The 17,869-nt window shown below is 44.9% G+C and overlaps 1 protein-coding gene across 3 annotated transcripts; it reads left to right on the top strand.

The window, feature by feature from the left end:
- The first annotated feature begins 5,005 nt into the window (after positions 1–5,005).
- On the top strand, positions 5,006–16,784 carry LOC112574405. 3 transcript variants are annotated; one of them, XM_025255459.1, is made up of 2 exons: positions 5,006–5,355; positions 11,925–16,784. In XM_025255459.1, exon 2 carries the CDS (start codon positions 12,489–12,491, stop codon positions 15,174–15,176), a length of 2,688 nt encoding a protein of 895 aa, XP_025111244.1. In that variant the 5' UTR covers positions 5,006–5,355; positions 11,925–12,488; the 3' UTR covers positions 15,177–16,784. The 3 variants fall into 3 exon arrangements, with proteins under 3 accessions (XP_025111244.1, XP_025111247.1, XP_025111246.1); XM_025255462.1 differs by lacking the exon at positions 5,006–5,355 and adding an exon at positions 8,496–8,857; XM_025255461.1 differs by lacking the exon at positions 5,006–5,355 and adding an exon at positions 9,935–10,103.
- Positions 16,785–17,869: the final 1,085 nt, after the last annotated feature.

Here is a 17,869-nt window from a genome sequence, read left to right on the forward strand (position 1 = left end):
AAATCTTTTACTCCAGAAATTCTTAAATTTTCAAAATTGTCATTTCACTGCACACTTATTAATAGGTATGCTTGTTAATTAGGTTAGGGCTAGAGAGCCCAGACGAGGAGGAAGAAGATGACTTTAGATGGAAATCAGTGCATCCAGCAGTGCCAGCAGGACCATTGCCAGACTCATTGCAACCACAAGTGGCAAACAAGCGTTTATGCCCACAGGTAAATGCACTAACCACCAGAATATTGCCCCCACGACGTGAGCACCCCAGTGACCAACGTAGTGACTCTCAGCAAGGAGTACAAGAGGGGACAGACCTCACAACTGCAGAAGTAAAAGGCGGTACCCAGAGAGTGTCTAATGAAGGTAATTCAGACAATTTTATATTATGGGTAACTTTTCTTGCTTTTTGTTTTGCCTATTTAATTTTGTTGTGAATTCCCTTTCACAATCTCATGTTGAACATAGTGTTGGTTATACAAGTTTCTTACTGCCTCCCAAATCACCGTTGATTGGCTTCATTCACCTATAAAAGTTAATTGTCCACTTTTGCTCACAGTGCTATGTTCATATTGTTGCAGCATTTGCCTGGCTCATTCTGAAACAAGACAGAGAATTGAAATTATTCTACAGGAAGTAAAAGATATGGTGATTCATTCACTGATAAGCAAAGACCAGCCTGCTCCAGCAAAGGATGCCTGAATGTTGCCAGAAGATTTGAGCCTTCCGATTAGAACACAGCAGGAGCTGTTGGAACTGGATGGACGCCTTGATGATGATTCCTTTCATGAATTACTCGTACGTAAAGCAGATGTCATTGTTAAAGCCATGATTGAAATGATAATCTGTAATAATTTAGGGGAATTTTAAAGCATAGCTTGACATTTTTGAAAAACTTATGTTTTTATAGGGAATTCATTTGAGAATGATCAGTTCTTGTCAATCTATCATACATACATATATAGTGTGGAACACAATAAGTCAAATTTTAAATCCAGTTTCAAAGGGTTTCAGCCTCATAAACTTTATAGTTATTGGGAAGGAAACATTAAATGTCAGCTTTTGTGAAAGTTTTCGGTTTATAATTTTTGTATGGCCTTGAATTGTAAATAATTAAAGCCATGTATATTTTCACTACACCCTTTCTTGTTTATGATGTGTGGCCTACTTTTGACAGATATGTTTCTTGTCTTCTAAAGATTTGCAAGTCAAAAGCCTCTCCTGTGTGGGTAGAATGAATGCAAAGGATTGTGCGAAAAGAATCATGCGGCGACTCCTGACCAACAAGGTTGCTCGGAACTATAACTGGAAAGGACAAAAGGGAGAGATGTGTGCTTTCAAGGGACTGAAGGTGCAGGCCATGATCTACAGTAAGTGATGATGTATAAATGTTAGTGTATATTATTATTAAAGGTATAGATATATGATATATTGTCTACACATACTTTGACAAAAAAGAGAAGTGCAGATCTAAGTGCTTATTTTTGTATAACATGAATTGACATTTTTCATTGCTAGCTCTACAGTTGAAAATTATTTGTAGCTCTTGTCAGTATTAATTGTGCTTCTATGGGTGAAACTAGCGTAAAAACGGAAAGACATGGGGAACAAGCATAAGCACCATAAAACTGAAACAATATGTATAGTGTGAGACTTCTTTAGTCCATCTTTAATCTATAAACCTGTAGCGCTTCGTTAATCTACAAATCCCATTTTTGCTATCTGCAGAAGCTGTACGGAAGAACCGTGGGTGTATGGAGGCTTCCGATAAAGTTAGTGCAGGAGCCATCACAGAGTGGAGACCAATGCTTCAGCAGACAGTGCTGTTCCACCTGTCCGTCGTCCTTCCCGCCCGAGCTGCCATCCGCATCAGAGAGCGACGACTCCTCTCCCAGCGACAGAGAAGTCTAGAGATATACACGTCATGTCTACGATGACTGCAATGCCACCTACAGCCGCCGAATGCCAGTACTGGTCACATAGCCATTCGCTTCCAACGGCAACAGCAGGCAGTCCTGACAGTCCTTTGTCACTGGCTCTCCCCCACGCTCAAGAGCTGTGTCCCACATATAACACTTCTGTGCTTTTGCCTCCTTTTACTCCTCTACACTGGCATGTATGCCTAACTTTGCTGCATAAGGAACATCAGGCTTATCACCAAGCCACTCTTGACCCTCATTGGGACGCTTGCTGATATTTAGCAACAATGTCTCATATTTTAGATATCTAATAATTACATATAAGAAGGTTTTAGTATGTTAAAATGAAGGCATGTGGATCTGATAGTGTTCTAAGTGCATTTTTCGTAAAGCCGCTTTACCAGACATACATGAACTTTTAATTGTTCAGCCTTATTTTACGGTATGGAAATTCTCATATTATTAATTAATTGGAATGATATGTCCCTTGAAGAAGGGTAGAGATGATAATGTGCATGTTGTTATCTAAAACAGGGTAACTGTACTTTTTGGTGTATTTTGTACATCATCCAATTGTATTTACAATTCACTGTTTTTTTGTAAATCTAAAGGTCTATAAGTTTAGTTTTAGTTTAATTATTCCTTGGCACTCTGCACGGAGCACAGTGCCGCACCACCTCACCTTTACGTATTTGAAATTGAAATATTTAAAAGTATTAATTTAAGAAAAAATCCTATGCATTGATTTGTCGGTGTTTAATTAATTCATATTCTTTTTTCTCTTTTTTGAGTATCATTTATTCATTTTTATCACAAATGGTCACCATTTTGTACTTGCTATTGTATAATGTAAATGTCTCCTGGGTTTATTCCCAATGACATGAAATATGTTTTAATTAAAACAAATGAAAATCTTCTCTGTACATCCTTTTTGCCATGTTTGAAGTGAAACTGCAGAAAGTATGTGTGAAATGTGAAACATTTAAATTAGTTTAAAAAACATTTTATAAACGTTTTAAAAACGTGTCATGCGAAACATTTAAATTAGGTTTAAAAAACATTTTAAAAACGTTTTAAAAACGTTTACATACGAATATTTATTAAATGTTTTTAAAATGTTTTACAGAAAAATGTTTATAAAACGTTTTAAAAACATTTGAAAAACGTTATAAAAATGTTTGCAGAAAACGTTTTAAAAACATTACTTTGATGGGCATGATAAACGTTTTAAAAACATTTTCTGCAAACATTTTTCAAACGTTTTATGTAAACATTTTAAAACGTTTTTAAAACGTTTTTAAAACGTTTGCATGCTATCTGGGTATGGCATTGTTATTGTGGTAAGTGCGCCAAAGATTTAAGGATCCATTATTAAAGCGATGAAAGGATGCCGAAAGAAGTGCAACATAAATGGGGCTTCATGTCAACCTCGGTGCCCTACACAAGCTTTGCCCCTTTCGCACGCCGATTCACCTGAATGACTGTTGTGGCTAAATTGTTCACACCTGGCTGCACAATTAATCCCCGACTTTTCCTGTTCCGTAGCGCTGGTGATGTCATACTCTAAAAATAAATCAAGGGGAGATAAAGTTTGGGTTGCGGAGAAAATTCTATTTTTTTTTTCGTGTTGTTAGCGATCCCGTAGTGAATGGCGCAGTCGCTTAAGCAGTTTTGTCATATGTTTGAGTAGAAATAATCGCCATGGATTGTTTGGAAACTCGCACTGATCTCTCTCTCTCGCTATTTCCCCCTCAAAGACCACACAGGGTACGGTTACCTTGATTTTCGCACCTCCTCTATCAAAGTTTGATGCAATTATGAAATCCCTTCCAACACTTTCGACGACTGCTACAGGTCAAATGTTTTGTCAGTCACTTCTGGTCAATGTCACGTGCTTTGTACGCGAAGGGTCAATTGAATAAGATTATTCTTTTTGCTTTTCAAATTGAATCTTGCCCCCTTTTTTATGGTCTGTGCCAATAATACAACTGGGACAAAATTTAATAATTTCACGACTGTGTGTCATCGTTGTTTGCCGACTATTCGACTTCTGATTGGCGGTGATCTAAACCACCGTTAGCCAATCACAACCAACGTCACTTCAGGATTTAACTCCTCTTGCTACGATCAGCTCAATGAATGTGGAAACATCGTAAGAAAATTTAACATTGATCCAAGATTCCATGCTGAAGCAGCAATACCCTTTGTCGATGCTTGTCTTGTGAGTTAAATAAGATGTTGCTTCATGTGGTTTCCTGTTGACATCAGAAGCTGAAGCGCATTGTTTGTCGTAGGAATATATATAGAAGTCGGTTAAGATATTGCACCTTCTTCAAGTCTTTTAGAAGGTGTAAATACAAGAATTATATTACATTTCATCACTATTATACCTGGGTATGGGGGAAGGATGGGGTGGAATCTGTGAAAGCGAATCACCGTCTGCTCACTTTTTGTAAAAATAAAATGTAAGAATAAAGAAACCACGAGTACATTTATTCATAGTTCTGTAAAATTATTTTATCTTTTCAATTTGCTCGTCCTGCTATTCTCGAATATATGAAAATGAATAAACTTATAAAGGCAGTAAAGTGTTGTGCGCGTCCGTGAAGATCTTATCCGAAAGGTGGCTTGGTCACACTATAAATACTGTCAAATATTTGACTATGTCTGGGATATTTTTAAGTGGACAAATACATTCCAAAATATAGTAACGCCCTCGACAATGTGGTACTTTAGGCCAGAGTTCATTCAGCTTTTACATTCGATGACCAGACTCTACCATTCAAGGAAAGTTGGACGCACGTCACGGTCAAGAACTGACCGAACCGGAAGTGGACAGTGAGCTTGGCTAACATCAATGTAGCAACTTTAGATAGAGGAAAAGTCTCTCTTTCTCTCTCGCACACACAAATGTTCGAACGGACATATACACATGCACATACATCCAAACACGTATCCGTACAGTCCCCCCAACCACCATCACCACCACACACCACGCTGCTGCTAAGAGTGGCAGGTAGCAGTGATCGGGACACAGGTAAGCGCGGCGCGCAACCTCCGACCGAAAAAGAGGGCACGCTGGAAGGTGACAAGGGAGGAGAGAGGTGAGTTCAAACGTTCATCGGCATACCTGTGTCCCTCCCTTTCGCGGTGAGGACAGTTGTAGGCAGTTCGCCTGCCGGGGGTTAGCCTCGCGGATCACTCGCATACCTGTGTAGTGAGCCATTTGGGAAGTTCAAGTGGGAGAGATCCTTCCGGCCAGCAGTGGGTACCTGTACGTACATTCTGCGTTCCTTTCATCTTTACCTGTTGATACCTGACACAACCTACCTGCAACGTTCACCTGACTACGCTTATTCTAAGCTTTATCATGTTACGTATGTGTGTGGACAATGGTTTCTTGAAGGCATCGTCAGCACTGCCGTTTATTAGGAGACGAATGGTAAGTGTTGTGAAGAATTATCTGCCGTTGTAGACCTACATACTTAACAAGAACCGTTGTCATGAAGCAGAGTTCAGGTTACCCGAAGGTTTTCTGTAGCTAGATTCTGTATTCTAGGGGAATTGCGATGATGCAGGGATAGCTGTACACCGGAAACAGACCTGGGAGGTGGGGAGATGAACTAGAGGTCCCCCCGTCGCGTTCAGTTCGTTAGGCAGAGCTGAAGGTAAAGAAAAGCCTGGGGTACCTCTGCTTTATAACTTACAGGTGGACAGTAGACGGACATTGTTCTTCTTGTACTAATTTTAGAAACGTTAGGTCATGTGTGCCATTATCATGCCATGTTATTGTGACAGTGGCAGTGACTGTAGTAAACTCATCAGTTTCCATTACATTGAAGCACTTCCTATTCTCGCGGTATTCCCCGTCAACGAGACTGGATTGCAAATAAAATTATACTTTTTTTTTCGGAACACCTCACTGAGACGAACGAAAGTCCTTCTATCCGGTCACTGAGCTGAGAACACTAAAGGTCCAGTTGTTTACTGGTGGCTGTCCATTCACTGGCGCCGTTTGTCAGGCCAGTTAGATATCCAGGTGTTACGTGGGCAACCATCGGCAGGTTCTTGAGACGAAGGTGTGGATGAATTTTTTTCCCGTTTAGTATAATGGTCAAGTCTTTCTCCTACCACAGGTTCTTTGCACTTACTTGCCTCTAGGGACTAGGGTTCGTGTCGATGTTTTTAGCTGCTTCTGGTCCAGCAACATCAACATCGTGAGGTGCACGTACATGGTGGAGGGCGAGGAGGACTGTCAACAGTTTTGACACATCATCCGTCACGTGTTCTCGGCGCTGTGACACAAGAAGTCGTTACACTACCTTTGGCTTCCAGCTGCACACACCTCGTCAACCTCTCCACCCGCCCCCACCCTATTTTCTACTCCAGTTTTTTTTTTTTTTAACACTTGATAGTGCGGTGCAAAGATGACCCGCCACTAAAAACCGTGTTGCGATAACAGAATTGTAAATCTCGATGAGATGTAAATTATGGTTAAGGATCGGAAAAATTTAGTGTGGGAAATATTGTCTTTGCTCAGTGTAATTAAACAGGCTTGACTGTCATACCTCATTCATCTCTCTGTCCTTCTCTTTGTGATTTTTTTTTAATTAGTCGTGTCAGTATGGCAGCATGAGCATGCTATTATGACTCGCTAGTGCTATATTTTATTTTCCAATTCTATAAGGCATAACTACTGGTGTTGACACTCTAAAATGATGACCAGAAACAGAAACTTACAAAATCTTGTATAAGCTACACCGAGGAGAGAGGACTTCATAGGATAATTCAAATGAGAAAGACAGTCAACGACTGTGGCCAAAGACAGAATATTTGATTGACAGTTTGCCCATTGTCTTAATGTTAATCCTATCGTCGTGTCTTCATCAATGATTCCTCAAAGCAACTTCGAGACCAGCAGACTGTACATCATGTTTCACAATGACAGAGAAACTGTTTCGCGCACGTGCAAGGAAGCAGCTCAGGTAGACGCGTGTTACTCAGGTGAGACCTCGCATAGGAGTGTTTCACCTGCTTCCTTCAGGAAGAGGCTAGAGACCTGTCATGCAGCTGTCCCCTCGTTCACACGACCCTGGTAAGATGTAATCGATCAGCCAAGTCATCAGAAAGGAATGTATGTGACGTGTGTGTGAGAGACTTGGCGCGAGACTGCTACGACCTGTGACCTGTAATGTCACGAAGCTTGCGCTTGAATTAATGATGGTCGTGGCCTTGCACACGCTCCTTCTGCCCCCTCCCCATCCCCTACCGAAAACCTCCCCCCTTCCCAACCCAGCTCCCACCAACACACCTTCTCTCCGTTCCCGCTACCGTGACGTATTGTCGTTACAATATTTACGGGTTCAGGGGTCATTTTGAAGTGCAGAGGTTTTGTTATTTGTGTTATTCCGTACATGTTGTTTATTTGTGTTCTTATACACGATGATTCTGATGATAATGAGGCAAATTCTTACCTGGCTGACTTACTGACTGGCTGCGACGATCGGCACTTGAGGGACTTAATTATATGAGGTGGTCTGAGATTTGAACCGCTGGGCTTGACATCTTGGAAGTGCTAAAAGGTAAAGGCAGTCTGGTGACCTCGGAGGGAAGAGAGGTGCTAAAACCCTTGTTTATCTCGGGGCCAGCTTTTGTGAGGCGGTGCCCATCTCCTCTCCCTCACTGCGTCAGACGGATATCAAACCGGTGCGCGCGCCAAAGGGTTGGAACCCAGTAGGTTATCCTCTTCTCCTTGAACGTGCTACCACTTTCTATTTACTGTGTGAATACTCCACTATGCTCACATTACCATACCCACAAAAAGAAATCCACAACAGTGACGTCACGATTGTACAGGATATATTTTTGCGTTGCCACGTCTTCAGCCAATGAAAGAACGGAACACGTTAATAAGGTGTCTGTGAGTAGGCATGATGTTATGAGTTGGATCTTTTTCGGGGTGATGTTGATGCTTATAACCGTGTTTCTTGAGAACTGAAAACAAGGGGAGGGGTGGGAGTTCCAGATTTGGGAAATCGTACTTTGCATTAATCTGTCGTTAATAAACAATTCACCCTACCAGACCTTTAAACGCGTGTCTCTGGTAGCCGCGAGAGTTGTTTTCTCTTTGAAGATTTTTCTAGTCCACGGTTTTACAGACTGGTAAGAGGATCGTAGATGCTGAAGCCAAAACAGCTGTCTACGTACCAGTCACGTGACAAGGCAGTTCTCTAGACACGCTGACCTTTGTGTCCACTCTTAACACTTTTTGTCTATCGAGGCGCTCGTCCTGTGGACCACCCTCGCGAGTCCAGTCTTTGGCGGACGGCATCCTTTCATGTTGCACGTGTCCTATGGTCTTTTTAGTCATGGACTACGAGTTTATTGGTTTTGACCAAGAACATTCCTGGCCAGTGATGACCCAGACAAACGGAAATGTTTGTTTATCATTTTTTTATTTGGGGATGGGGGTTGCTTCCTATGCGATGAACTCTGAACTTAGGAAAATGCGGAATATAAGCTATCGAGGCTATTATCGAGTAGAAATTCTCGAGAAATTTATGGTATGACCTCTTTAGCAGAGTTCATCAACGTTCGACTAGATGCAGGATAAGATGAGATCGAAGGCGTTTCGTCCTCACCCCCTACGGCGAGGCAACTGTTCCTGCCTGCAGGCGGCCAGAGACTAACGATGTCATGCTTGGATGACTTCAGCTTTCACAGTTAGGCCGAGCGTCCTGAGTGCTCGACACGCTCCGGTGATCGTCAAACACGCGTCTACCTGTCTACCTGTCTACCTGACACTGGACACACGAGTGCAGGTAGCGGCTGTAGTGACCTCACACAAAGAAAAGATATTCAAACTGTTTTGATTAGTGGAAGAGGACAAGATGAGCATTTAGATGTCTGCAGTCCTCCCGTATCCTGGGGGTTAAAGGGGCGAGGTAGTACACGTTTCATTTTTGTTTTAATTCTTTAACTTCGCATTAGCCTGTGTAAACTGAGGTTATTGTCGATGAAGAATTGTGTGTTGAAAGATGCAGAAAGTGTATGTCGTTGAAAAGTAATTTTTTTCTGTTGATTCTAACGAGTATTTGCATACAGAGCGAACAGCTGATAATGATCTGTCACCGTGGTTTTATTGAAATTGAAACGGTTCAAACATCTCTTCCTCCCTCTCTCTCTCACATACACACGCTCTGGGAGATAAATGCGAATAGAAACAAGAGTTTTTATTGGCTGAAATCAATCTTTTGATGCTTAGCAACACACAAGAGCGAGTCTCCCAAAACCGTGTCAACTAGCATATGTAGCCAGTGTGTGGGTGTGTGTGTGTGAATTGCAAATATTTGTACCCACTCTGCCTTGATGCTGGAAATGTTAGTAAACAATGTCCGCCATGCACACAAACACATGCACGTGCGCACGCCTACACACAACCACTTGTCGCAAATTCAACACGTCACCATAAATGCGAATTCCTCACGACTACAGCCAATGAACACCTGACTCCTCTCCCCTCCCCACAATCACACCTCGGCCTCAGTGCGGCTTATCGAGCCTTTGAGTTGGGTAATTATTTCCAAACCACGTGTCACGTCACGTGAGACTCTGCAGGTGGTTATGGCTCTAAGGGAGATAGGGGTGGCCACCCCGAGCCTGCATACCAGCAGTCGCGAGATGTGGACCAGAAAACAGCACGCGCTTCCTCGTGGTTGGCGCCGGGTGACGTTTCTATGGTGACAGTCACCTCGCCACCTCCGGGACCGTTCGACTTGAGTGAGTGTGGGGTGGAGGCCATGGAGGGTGGCTGGAGGGATAACCTCCATGTCTCCAATCAAACCCTTTGTTCGCCTGTTGAGTGTCGGTCAATGTCAGTCGTAGGCTGCTTGGCTAATCTCACCTGAACACAGAGCGCCCTCTGTTGAGAGCCTTTCTGTGAGGATACCCCAGTTTACCAGGTGTACCCTTTGAAGTTGGCGTCTCTGAGGTGCACATGCGGACCTTGAACTTCCGTACTCAAGTTTGGAAGTCGTGGACTCGGCTGGATGCTAGTGGACGTCTTCGCCAGTCAGGTAGTCGGGTGGTCACTCTCCGTATTGTGGTGGTCACAGGGACCTGACCTGCTGCTGAACCTGTGTTAGCCTTATCAACATGCATCTTCTTGTGAACCACATACCATATCTGAACGTGAGGCATATTTTCGATAACTGTTTACAGAGTTGACTATTCCCGACCCTGGACACCACGTATAGCTTTCAAATATGTTTCGTGTAAACAGTTCTGCCAGTGTTTTTGTTTTGCTCTCTTTGCCTTGTTACTTCTGTTTACTTTTACGGGTTCTCGCAGATCTTATCCTTCAAGTAATTATTTTTATATAGAGGACAGGGCGGGGTAGATAATACTATCTTTTCTACAGTTATGCAGACTATTCCTTGCATTCCTTGCTAAACATGAATATGACATTTTTCAGTCAACTGACTCTCATCGTCTCACATCTTCCTACGAGGTGTGGTTTGTTTTTATTTATTTTTTGATATGCCTTTTTATTTGATTTATCACTATGAGGAACATCATCAAACAAAAACTCATGAGAACGAACGGAAAAAAGTGCTTGCGTCACCTACTGACCTTTATTTACCAGTTTATTTCTTTTTTTATTATTATTTTATATATATTTTTTAAAGTTTAAGGGACTGGTTGAGTTAACAGTGTTTTTAATGGTTGTAGACCTTGACCTGTGCCTGCTGATGTTTGCAAAAAAAAAAAAAAACGTGTATCCAGTGCGAAAGGTGATTTGAGGAAATAGTTCAGAGCCTTTAACAAATAATTAGAAACAAATTGCATTGCACTAGTCCTTTAATGCGGTTGTATTGCGCTGTGAAGGACAGTAGTGTTGTAAGTTATCATTGTTATTCTTATTGCTGTTGCTGTTCGCAGCATAAACAACAGCTACTACAACAGAAGCACCAGCGGTAATTAAAATGGGGCGTTAACCCCCGCTGCCACTTTTAAAGCCGGCGTTTCAAAGAACATAAAATGGATGCGGCGACAGGGCAGGCTGGGTAGAGAGCCGGGACTCACACTGCTGGTGTACCCGGAATACTACAGGGCCTCCCCCGTGCCCCTCATCCCATTCCCTGCTGTCTGGCGCCTTGTGTTGTCCCCACACCCTTAGGCAGCGATGCTGTGCTCCTTAAAATGCAGATAAGGGGCAAAAACGGACTAATGCCTCTTTAAAGTGTAAACGGAAGGGTCGTAACTCCCTCATAAAAGCAAGAAGAGTTTGTGTACACAGAGTTTTTCCGCGGCGATCTGTTTCCACTTCTTTTTCTTTTCCTTCTTTTCCTTTCTCTCCCTCCCAAACCCAGAACCGTTCTTGTATCGCTGCAGCATGATGGGAACGCGCTCCTGTTGAAAGACAGCGAACATGAGTGATGACATGAATGAAAGATGGATGTCATGGGTGACACCGGATGCAGATGGTGGAGATGGGGTCGGACTGAGGCTGTATTGTGCCTGATGGACACATTCTTTTGTTAACGCAGGGGCTGTTTTCGTCATACCTCCCTAATCTTTATTGTCATGGCGAACTACATCAAAGTAATTTGCACACAGCTGGATGAACTTTGCGAAAGGGGTCATAGGTCATAATCTCACGGCAACAGATTATTATTTATAAAAACACGTTGGTGAATAAAATAAAAGGCGTGGGTGGCGAAGACATGGGGCAGGGGCGCAACGAACAGATGTACAAACGGACAGACAAACAGAAAGATCAACAAACTAGTCGATGAACGCTTAACGAGGAAACAATGACACCACGTCAGGAAATCCTCCTAATGAGAGAATCTCTTGCCAAAAGGTCACTCCCCTTGTATAGCCGAGAGTAAACCGTGACCTGTAATGACTTTTGGATTTAGATAAGCCGCCCTGCTAATCCCAAAGTCGAGCCGCCAGGCACACTAACCATCGTCGCTAATCCTCAGCCGTTTTCTCTGTTTTTTCTAGACAAGTCAAGGGTCATTTGAGCTGGGCAGGCGTCTCCGCCATTCGACAGCCTGCGGAAGTCTCCCTTCTTTTCATCGGATCCTGCTCCACAAAAGCTGACTTTGTCCTCCAGACGACAAAAGGATCCAGAGAACTTTGGGAGTCGAAGGAACCCTTTGCGGTGGGTGACACAAGGTGGTAAAAGCGAGAAAAGAAACGACCAAAAAAGTGAATTTTTAAATCCCACTGGTGACGTATGTGACGTATAAGAGGGCTGACTCCTGCTCAGCAGCTTTCCACTCGCTCCACGTGAAGCATCAAAGAACACAGACAAGAATGTCTAACTTCTCCAAGGTGCCGAGTTGTGATTGCTGAAGATGTAGGAACATCTCTGTTCTGTTAAAATGTGAGATCATGGATTATTATTATTCGAGTGCAGAGCCTCGCTTTGAGTGACAGAGAAATGGCCATGGTGGTCGAACACCAGCGTCGGTCTTTATTTCAACGGGGTCGTTCTCGCAGGCAATGTAAACATCCAGCAGAGAGAACAGCAGCAGGGGTCGGAGTCGAACCCTGACCCCAGCTATGGGGTCGAGCAAACCGCACCCTTGTTTTGTCCTGCACGTCGCCGTGTCGCTGGTGACTCACGTGGCGGAATTGCTAGGCAACGCCATGCTGGCAGCAGCCTTGTACTGGACGGCCGGCCACCGTGACGTCATCTTCCCGCTGGCGGTGGGGGTGTTGCTGCTGCCGCTGGTCGCCACCCACCTGCTGTCGGCCGTGCTGCTGCTGCGTCGGCGGGGGGACAGCATGTCGTGCGGTCAGGCTACGCTGATGGCCCTGCTACACGTGCTGCAGCTTGGATTCATCTGGCGCCACCTGGACCTTTTCCGGGGCAGGGAACTCGTCGCGCTTCGCAAGCACAACGACCTGACCGAGCTCCTGCTCCTGCGTCTGACCTTCACCTTCTCGGCGGGACTGCCGCTGTTGCTGCTGCAGCTGTATCTGCTGATGCTGCTGCCAGCGCAGCTGTGTTGGCCGTGGGCGCTGCACGCAGCTGTCGTGGCCAGCACCCTGTCGTGCGTCTGGGCGGTGGCCAGCTTCCGGCGCTGCAGCAGTCAGGAGTCGCAAGTTCTGTCCTGGCCAGGCTTCCTCTTCCGGCTTCTGTGGCGAACCGGAGAAATCGCCTCGAGAGTTATCTCCCTGGCTCTCTTCGCCAGGCTGTACCATGAATGGATCTTCCTGGTCCTGGCCTTCCATTGGATCATCATGCTCGTCTGCCTCAGCGTTCCGCAGACCGTGACCGAAGGGTGTCCGGGATCCTCGCTAATTCATCGGGCTGCCGTCTGCGTCGCCACGTCCTACTCCTACGTCTTCTGCTACGTGGGATTCAGCGGCGCGCGGTCGGCGGTGTGGTACACTCTGTACTACGTCGTCATGTTCCTCGAGAACGGCACGCTCAGTATCGTGTGGATGACGAGGACTGGCGCGGGTTCATTCGTCTCTGGGTACCTACCTGTCTGCATCTCCGCGCTCGCCTTCCTTGCCGCCATGGTCAGTCTCGTTGTGTACTTCAAGTTTTTCCACGTGACCTCTTCACCCAGCGAGAAACGAGACATGCGCGCCGCAGCCAATCAGCTGACCTGCTGCCAACACCACGCCAGCGTCTGCGTGAAGCATCAGCAGCGACGTCTGGAGGGGCCCCTGAGCTGTGCCTGGACCGGTGAATGTGGTTTGCACGGCGGTCGCACGTGCAAAAGAACGGTGCCAGATTCTGAGCAAAGCCTCCCAGCAGGTGACATCCTTAGCTGCCAGCTGCACGGAAAGCTGTCGACGACGGGCGAATCCAACGGTCACTGCTGCATCCACACCTCGGTCACATGCCCTCACAACCAATCTGCAAACAGCACGAACAGTAGATCTGAGCTAACGGACAGCACTTCCGCTTTAAGTCTGGGCGATGTGAACCTAAGCTTACGACACGAAGGGTCAAAGGACACCCAACCGGCGCTACCCGTCTGGCTGCCGTCTGGGGACAGCTTCATCGCCGAACACCTGCTGACAGACGACTGGGACCAGCCGCAAGAGTGGCGCTTGCGGCAGGAGAAGGATCTGCAGCAGTGCTGCTGGCTGCTGCGGCAGGAGGCACAGCGATGGCAGCTTGACGCTGACGGTTCCGTCCGGCGCCAGTCCCTGGTGACTTCCGGTCTGTCTGTGGATCGCAGCATCGTGGACTTGCGCGCAAGAGAGTTCTGCACCCACTGCTGCCGGGAATGTTCCCATGGGGACTCCGAGGTTTCCTCCGTCCTCAAGACCGTAGCAAAGGAAGAAGCTTTGATGAAAGAAAGTCTGAACGAAGAGTGTGGCGCTTGGCGAGAGAAGCCGGTCATCGCAGCCTTGGACTTCAGGGAGGCTGGACTTCTGGACTCGAGGACAACGTGTGTGGGTTTACCGGTTCGTCGAACGCCAGATCGAAACAAACTGCAGCAGCACAGCGTGTTCATCATCGCCGACGGCAACGATACATCGTTGCAAACTGCTGCACATGAAGCTAAACAAATGACGACCCAAGCGGCAAGTTTTCACGAGGACAGCAGTTCCAACAACTCAAAGACAAAAGTTAAGAGAAAAATCGAGCAGCAGGGTAAAATAAGTCGAAATTTTACCGATGTTTTAAAAACACAGGCATTCATATGTAGTCTAGAAAAGCCCGGATTAAAAGCAGACATTATCGATGAAAAGGATGACGTGGATAACACACGCAGACACTATGATAGTGAAGTACACACAGTTACCACGCACAAAAAGACATTGCCGCCAGGTGTCGCACGATACTCTAACTGCACCTCCCATTGGACAAACTCAAAATTCCGGACATCGTCACCAGCGTCGTCGTTACAGTCATCATCTTCCGAACACGTGTACGAAAACCTGTGGAACACCTGCGCTCAAGGTAAGCTTTCCACGAAGGACAAGTCGGAAGTGGAGACAGAGACTCCAGGACGTGACGTGGCAACGGCCGCGAAGAGGAGACAGCAGCAGCCGCAGCGAGCTGTGTTGAAGGAGGATTCTGTGACCCTCTCCATAGGCAGGTCAAGGCTGAAAGAGCAGGGAGGGAAGAGGTCATTCGGGGGCAGCAGGTCGCTGGAGGAGTGGATGGGGTACAGCGAGTCGGAGGACAGCGCGCTGCCTCCAGAGACCTTCAGCTCCAGCAACGACTGCTTCACGGCGTCCGAGGTGGACAGCGATGGCAGCCCCGAGCTGGTCATCTGAAGAACCGGTCTGTGGTTCGGACCTTGCGCTGACCAGTGGCGGAGGGTCGGTGCCATCATCTTACAGTGTTACCGTGTGAATGCGTGTTTGTGTTGCGGGGTGGGGTCTTCCTCTGTCTCAGAGTATGTTGGCATCAACACAATCCTCCATCATCCATTCTCCTGTCATCTGCACACAAACACACATGGTGTAATCAAAAATTGTAAGCAGTTCACCTGAGTTTCTACAAACAATCATTGATAATAACCTGCATCCATGAATGTGTGCGATTTTGGTAAAAGTGAGTGAATATGTGTGTGCTCGCAATCTCACTTGCTTGCATATGGGTGTGTCTCCGTTTGTGTGTGTGTCTGGTAGGCAAAGGGAATACGAAATAGTCCAATACATGTACTTGTGTATTTAGAAAGAAAATGGCATTTTTCTCGCCCCGTTTGTAATATAAACAGCTGATGAGATCAGCTGTTGCTCTGTGTGTTTGTGCGCGCGTGCTTGCATATGGGTGTGCCTCCGTGTGTGTGTGTGTGTTTGCGCTCACGTGCATGCTAGCGTTCCCTCACGTCGATGTGTGCGAGTGTGGCATTAGCTCGTGCATGTGAGCTGTTGAGTCCGCCAGCCACAAATGACCTGTCAAGCAGCTGGCATCACGTGACGCTGGTTACGTCACTTAACGTCTTTATTTCCTTGTCTACCTCGACATGATGGCTTCCCTGAGGTCCATTTGACTTCGTGCATTAAAACATGAACATGACAGTGTGACCAACACAATGCGCACCTACAATCTGCACCTGTGCACCTGTGCACCTGTGTACTAGATATCTCTGCTAGCCATGTACTCAATGGTCACCGACACTTTTGATGAAAGATGTAGGAAGCAGACTTCCGGATGGTATAAACGACTGAGAGATAAACACACCTTTGGTTATTTCTTTCATTAATCTGAGTTTTAACTTTCTTGCTTGCTACAAAATCACAGAGGGCGAAAAATTAAAACTTGTAAAATCTCTTCATTCCACGATAAAATACTCATAACAATCCAAAAGAGTGTAACAGATTTTTGGAGTACTTTAAAAAAAAATACTACCTGGTCTTTTTTTGTGATGTTGAAACTCAAGATTTAGAAACCCAGATGCTGACATACGATTTCTCATAATAGAAATTTTCAGAGAAGTAATATGAAGGGATTGGAACTGTGAAGAGGATTACAAGGCACACCCCGGTCCCTGGCCTTTTGTGCCCAACAATCATCAGGAGGAAGAAAGCAGGGAACTGACAGGTACAAAGTTCAGGTGCTCTAATTCCACTGCTCCCTGTTTGTGTTCGAAAGAAAAGAATCTAGTATAGAAGCTCAGGACCAGAGTAACACGTGACTATTTTCTGGCTAGCTAGATAGTAGTGGATAGTCTTTTGTCCGCCTAAAGTCATTGTTACACTTCCTCTACCTCACTGTTAATATTTTAAAATTTTGTGTTGCTGATATGGTGTGCTTGCTGTGTGAAACCTTTCGGAAATGATTTGAATGGCTTGAGATATGATGTGTAGTTTGTCTTTTGTTTGTTGTCTTTTTTCCTGTGATGTAAACATTTCAGGGTATCATGTAATAAATAATGAACCATTTCACTTCTTCTGCTTTTTGCTGCGTGTGTGTGTATATGAAAGAAAGTGTGGAGCAAAAAAAAAAATCATTTTATATATATGTAAGAAAGTCCAGATAAAAACATTCTTACAATCCTCTTCAGAACAAGTAATCTTCATTTTGTAAATTCTTAAGACCGGTGGATTCGCTCATTTCTGCTTGCCCTTGTATGCACCTAATTTTTTTATGTTATTTTAAGATGTAGAGTTATTTGGAGGGCCTGGTTGTCTCCCCTTGTGGTCACGAAAGGTCAAGAGGCGTTTCTAATCAGACAGGCTGTTTGAAGCTGCGTGTGGGCAGAATTTACACCTTGCTCCGAGTATACCCCAGTGTAGAGTGGAGGCATTTCACAGTGACATGGGTAGGCTCCCTACCCACTCCCAACTTCACCTGGGCACGTTCATGATACGAGTACACTGTACTGCAAGCACAGGTAAACCTGGAAGTAAATGACCTCTCCCCTCAGTTTCTGACCTCCCACCCCAGCTTCCTCGCCTAGATTTTTATGTACTGGAGGTTGGGGAGGAGAAGCTCATCGCGTTGATGTTGGTTAGACACCACAGTCCAATTCAGTATAATCTACAAGCAAGATGTCATGGTCACTAATCTTCCGAGGCTTATTTAATTTTTGTTCGTTTACCCTCCACATTCCAGTGAGTGAGAGTGATATAGCAGCCTAAAGAAAAACGACATCGCCTGTAACAGATACATATATATATATACCTGTATGAGGATGGATGCTTTCTATTTAAATCTCTTTAAGAATGTTCTATTACTCTTAGTAACCTCACAAGATCAAACCAAACAAGTAGTTTTCGTAGCTATTAAATATATTTTTATTAAAAATTTCAAAAATTTATTTTTATTTTTAAAAATCGATAGAGTTATCTCAACCTCAACCTGGTACTCCCGGTCTTGAATTTCCTGTTTTCATACATTAAAGTGCGCACTGCGCTGACCTTTTGAATTTAAATATACTTTACGTATGGAGAACAGGAAAGACTATTCATGAAATCCAGCCCACAACTGACCCAAGGTGAGAGGTGTACATGTTTTAGCA

This window comes from Pomacea canaliculata, linkage group LG10, assembly GCF_003073045.1.
Source record: "Pomacea canaliculata isolate SZHN2017 linkage group LG10, ASM307304v1, whole genome shotgun sequence".
NCBI classification, from domain to species: domain Eukaryota; kingdom Metazoa; phylum Mollusca; class Gastropoda; order Architaenioglossa; family Ampullariidae; genus Pomacea; species Pomacea canaliculata.